We start from the raw sequence: 5,754 nt of genomic DNA on the forward strand, positions 1-5,754 counted from the left end.
TCTTCACTTATTGGGAGTGATTCAAAAGTTTTCTATATTTCTTGGAACGAAAACATTGCATCAACAAGACATAAAGAAGAGTAGAGATTACAATATAAAAGTAAAAATCAAGATATAGACATTTAACCCCATACTTACGAAAGCGTAAAGCTGCTAGTTGCAGTTTAAAGGAGAGGGGGGGAAAAAAGAAAAGAAATAACCAAAAACCGTGGAATTGCTGAACCTGAATATACACAAGGAACAAACTATCACTTATCTACAGGCTATGGTTCCAAAGGTAGAACATCTCCTCTAATTCCTACTCAGACTGGTTATTTCTCTTTTAGATTAATGAACTATTTCTGTCTTCTACCTTTCACATTGCATAACTCACCTTTGTTCTTCTGCATCAGCTCTTCTTCAGTTTTAAGTAGTTTGGTGTTTTTCTCTGTTAGCTCTTCTTTGGTCTCCATCAGTTCAAAGTTAGTTATCTCCAGCTGCTTTTCAAACCAGCCAGTATCTTCCTTCGGATCCCCCAGGGATACAATGGAACTATGTGCTGCCTCAGCTTGCTCTTTGATATCCATGACATCATAATGCACAGAATCAAGAATGCCCTCAGGATCAACACAGGTGTCAGGCACTATGCTATGTTCTCCACCCTGAAACGTAATTTATAATCAGTTAAAACTGGTGAATAGCTGACTACATAATAGCTGTTATTTCTACACATAGTCTGGATAGCCACTATGAAGACAGCCATACAAGAAGTTTTTAATTTCAGCTTCAAAACCCACCTCACAAATTCACATACAACATGACAGTGATTCGTATGGGGGGAAGATAAGTGGCATTCTAGTAACAGCTAATATATTTTATAATATTTGATGACCACACTCCCTTTTTTTTTTTTTGTTTTTTGTTTTTTTTAAATATTACCCCAGATTGATCTCCTTCAAATTTAACGTACAAGTTCGGACTCCCCTTTTCTTTGTATACAGCGTAAATTTTCATTTTGTGTTGCAGAAACAAGGAAAACGCCCAAATTCCCAAAGCTTTCTGAAACTGTTCTTAAGGCTCAGCAACTATTCCTGCTAGATGAAGAATAGATGTATCTTGCTCATCATACAGCAACACAGCATGCACTTCTTTGTAAACAGCCTTGTGTTGCTGTAAGATGTGCCCATAACATTTCAATAGTAAAAAGGAAAATATTTAAGAAAAAAAAAAGGAAAATATTTAAGAAAAAAAAAGAAAAATACCAGGGTGTCATGGTTTAATAATTTTGTAATTTTGCTATCAGTATTCCACATGATAACGTCATATACAGCATGAATAATTTTACTGCTCCCGAACACTTGCAGTATATTGATGATATTGTCGTGTGGGGCCATACAGCAGCAGAGATTTTCAAGAAAAGAAAACAGATAATCCAAATTCTTTTGCAAGCTGGTTTTGCCATTAAGCGCAGTAAGGTGAAGGGGTCTGCCCAGGAAATCCAGTTCTTAGGTGTAAAATGGCAAGATGGGCATCGACACATCCCAGCAGATGTGATTGAAAAAATCACTGCTATGTATCCTCCCACCAACAAGACAGAGACCCAATCTTTTCTGGGAGTAGTAAGCTTTTGGAGAATGCATGTCCCAAACTACAGCCACATAGTGAGCCCCCTCTATCAGGTAACACGGAAGAAGAATAATTTCTCATGGGGTCCTGAGCAGCAGCAGGCTTTTGAGCAGAGAAAACAAGAGATAGCCCATGCCGTGGCCTTGGGGCCAGTACGGACAGGACAGGATGTAAAGAACATCCTCTACACTGCTGCTGGAGAGAAAGGTCCCACTTGGAGTTTGTGGCAAAGAGCTTTAGGAGAAACCCAAGGCCAACCCCCGGGACTTTGGAGTCGAGCATATAAAGGGTCTGAGGAGTGCTACACTCCAACTGAGAAGGAGATCTTAGCCATGTATGAGGGGGTTTGGGCTGCTTCTGAAGTAGTTGGGACAGAGGTTCAGCTCCTTCTAGCACCTCACTTGCCTTTGGCCCCCCTGTCACGGACACAGGTAGATTTTTGTTTAAACCGTGACAACTACCCAGAATGCAGCATAAGGGAATTTTTGCCTAGAACTCCGGAGGACTATTTGTAACTCAGAAAGGTCAGAGATAGAAAGTTCACACTGATTTCTGGGTCACCAGCCTCACCGTACATCAGCATTTTTGGTTTTTAAATGATACATAAAGTTCTCAATGGCACTGCTCTAGTCGGTAGTTCTTTCCCTTTCCGTGCAGCTTGCTCTGTGCATGGCTTGTGAACCGCTATTCAGGCCAGACAGCTGCAGCCCCAAAGACCTGCCATAAATGTACAAATTCTACCAGGATAATGTCTTGGTAGTGGAGAAACAGGATGCGCAGTCATATGGCTCTCACACATACCTTGTAGAACCAGCTTGGCTCTGGACTGGGCATCACCAATGTCACAGGTGTACATGTCACTGTCACTTTTCTCCAGATTTTTTATGCACAGCTGCAGGTCTCGTCCTTTCTGTGCCCTCTTGTATTTCCTGCCAGGCCTGAGCTCAGCAATGCCTTTCCTCCATATGACGAAGGATGCGGCTTTCTCGCTCTGACATGTAAAAAGTGCACTTCCACTTTCTTCAATTTTCACATCTGAAAGTTCCTTGATAAAGTAATTAGGTTTTTCTGGAAGGGAAAAAAAAGGATGAGGGTGTAGGACAAAGGGATTTGTTACCACAACAAGTCCCAAGCATACAGAGGTGTCCTGAATCTCCTCTGCCCTCATTTCAGAATATCACATAGAGATGCAAAGAGTCTAAGAAGACCACAGAGTCCACCCATTTACATAGGTTTGATAATTCCAGTAGATATCTGGAAAGTTCAATACCATTATACATGCGCTGGTAGGATCTCATCTGATCAACTGCATATAGTTTTGATTACACATATTCAATATAGACTAATTCAGATTGCCATCTTTTCTTGGCTCACTAACACCCAAGATCATAGAATCATAGAATGATCACAGAATCATAGAGTGGCCTGAGTAGAAAAGGACCTCAAAGATCATCTAGTTTCAAACCCCCTCCAAGGGGTCACCAACCACCAGACCAGGCTGCCCAGATCCACATCACACTGGAGAATCATTCAGTTTCCAGATTATTTTAAGGAAAAGATTTTAATCTATCATATTTTCTGAAAACTAAGAATTGATCCTGCTCAAGGAAACAGAAGAGAAAAACATCACCCACAGGCTGCAGATATTTACCTCGACTTCTCTACATGCCATCCCCAGTGTGCTTTTCAACTCACCTTGCACAGTGACCCTGGCTTTTGTTATGGAGTCCTCTGTCTCACAGGGGTACTCCCCACTGTCCTTGGCAGTAGAGTCATGGATGATCAGAATGGCCCCAGTTCCCTCCTGCTGCAAGTCGTACTTCTGGCTTTTTCTGATTGCTTTGCCATCCTTGTACCACCTGATGTTCAAATCCGGTTTTGACAGCTCACAGCTCAGGCTGATGTCCTGCCCTGCTGCTGCTGTCTTATCCTCCAGCTGTTTTGAAACCTCAGTAGGTTTTCCTGGAAGAAAACATGCTTTTTGAGTAACATACACTTAGGGTAGGATGCCTCTCTCAAAATACATGCATCTACATGCTGGAGATAAGTTAGAGAGGCACTTGCAACAGACGCCATCCTACAGCCAGCAGTAATCTGCAAAGTACAGACAATAGAATTCCAGGCAGCATTTATTCTCTCTTAAATCTACCCAATTGAGGATGATGAACCATGTCTGAAAACTGCCTCTTTCTTCTCTCCACTCATCACACTGGGAGCCTCGGATGATGCTCTCAGATGCACATGTTCTAGATAGGAATTTGTTGTACAGCTAGATGATGTGAAGGCCATCCCTTCAGCTTATACTTAGAGGATATTTGCTCCCACAGTTCCCTCAACAGATCATTCCTGATTTACTGTTAATGGAACAAGCTGTAGTGAGATGACCATTGCCAACACTACCCCAGTGCTTTGGGTAGTTCTCACATTTGTGTAAAATGTTTTGTCCTTTTACTTATTTTTAAGAGAAATTCTCAGTGCTTCGAGGTTCAAGTAGAAGGTTGCTATTCACTTTAACCATATTATGAGTTAGCTCTCACGACAATCTTATCAGAAGACAGTTGAAGGAATCAGACCCCAGAATCTCTCCCATCTCATTACCTTTCACAGACAGAGAGGCTTTGGAGGTTAGACCACGGGCAGTAAAAACGACTTCCCCAGCGTCAGTAGGAGTCACACTTTTGATAATGAGAGTATATTTCCGACTCACGTTAGAAGCTTTAAATCGCCCACCATTTTCCACTCTGCTTCCATTCAGTGTCCAGTTGAACTCATCAATGCTTTCATGGGACAGAATGCATTCAAAAGTACAATCTTCTCCCTCCTGGATTTCAGTGGTTTTCAGCCGTTTGGTAATGCCACTATTCAGCTCTGGAAGGTAAGAGATACGTTAGTATGAGGTTTATATGGAGAAAAGGCATTTGTGACTGACATGAGTAGCAGTACTGGTGTTTTAACTCAGGATTTGCAGAACATGGCTGCGTTCCTCACTGATGTATTCTCTAAGACATTCTCCACTCAGAATTACCAGAAAGCTATAAAAAAAAAAAAGAGACGTGAATCTCTTGGCTTTGCTCTGGAAGAACTACAATTAGAGCAGCTCAGTCAATGGAGCAGAATGAAGATTCAATGAGCTACAGAGGGAACAACCTAACAGAGAGGACAACTCTAGGATGCTGCGTGAGAAAAAGGGTTTTGCCTATGACAAGAAATTAAATGTTTCTATTAGCTAATTTGTTACCATCCTACCCCTACTGGTGTTCAAACCATTTCTCCATTTTAGGGATGTTTAGAAAGGAAATATTTCCAGGACATTCTTGATGTGTTTGGTGATTTTCATGGCAAAATGAGATACATTTACATCAAAAGCAATGGGAATTTTCCAGACATCACTGTGCTAAATTGCAGTAATACACTTCTATTGTAGAAACTATTAAGGCTCGTGGGGGAATAGGTGTAAGACATAGTGACCACACTGAATGTGCTTTCAGCACTCCTTTACTTTCCACAGTACTTACCCTGAATGCCGACCTTTGATTTGGCAACATCACTGCCAATATCACAGGTATAGAAACCTGCATCTGACTTCTCGAAGTCATGGATAAGGGGATATAGGGTCTTCCCAGACTGTACCAGCTCATACTTGTTGCCAGAAGTGAGCAGAACACCGTCCTTCTTCCACACTGGTTTGACCTTCTCTTTAGAGACTTCGCATTTCAATTTAATCACACCCCGCTCCTCACCAAAAACATCATCCAAGGACTTCACGAAGACAGCAGGCTTCTCTGCAATTAAAAGGGCAAAACAGAACAATGTGATACAGAAGTTGAGACATTTCCAGTTGCTTTCAGATTTTTAAAGAGGGATAAATAAATCTTTACCAGCACTGACGACACCAATATAGAACATAAAGCGGTTTCATGTGTGTTGACTGAATGCACTTTATGGAATTCTGAACTAATCAGTAGGAGAATACAGGGAATAGGAGGGACAGCCTGCATTGCCTTGGGTGGGACTGATATCATATGAAGTAATTGGGATGCAGCTCTTCTAAAGCTGGAGAGCTGGCATTGCCCTCACATGGAGCAGAGCTCATACAGCAGGCCACAGGATTAAGAGGATAAGCTGCTGAACACTTTTGATTTTCCTGTT

General features: G+C 41.7%; 1 protein-coding gene across 1 annotated transcript; it reads right to left on the reverse strand.

Annotated features, from left to right (window-relative positions):
- Window positions 1–335: 335 nt before the first annotated feature.
- On the reverse strand, window positions 336–2,668 carry LOC146759777 (uncharacterized). The gene is made up of 2 exons (XM_085509872.1): window positions 2,407–2,668; window positions 336–641 (listed from the first exon to the last, which is right to left on the reverse strand). The coding sequence occupies exons 1-2, from the start codon at window positions 2,437–2,439 to the stop codon at window positions 336–338; spliced, it is 339 nt and encodes a 112-aa protein (XP_085365998.1). The 5' UTR covers window positions 2,440–2,668.
- Between the last annotated feature and the right edge of the window lie 3,086 nt (window positions 2,669–5,754).

Source organism: Coturnix japonica, chromosome 9 (genome assembly GCF_054131305.1).
Source record: "Coturnix japonica strain WE chromosome 9, WE-NBRP24, whole genome shotgun sequence".
NCBI lineage: Eukaryota > Metazoa > Chordata > Aves > Galliformes > Phasianidae > Coturnix > Coturnix japonica.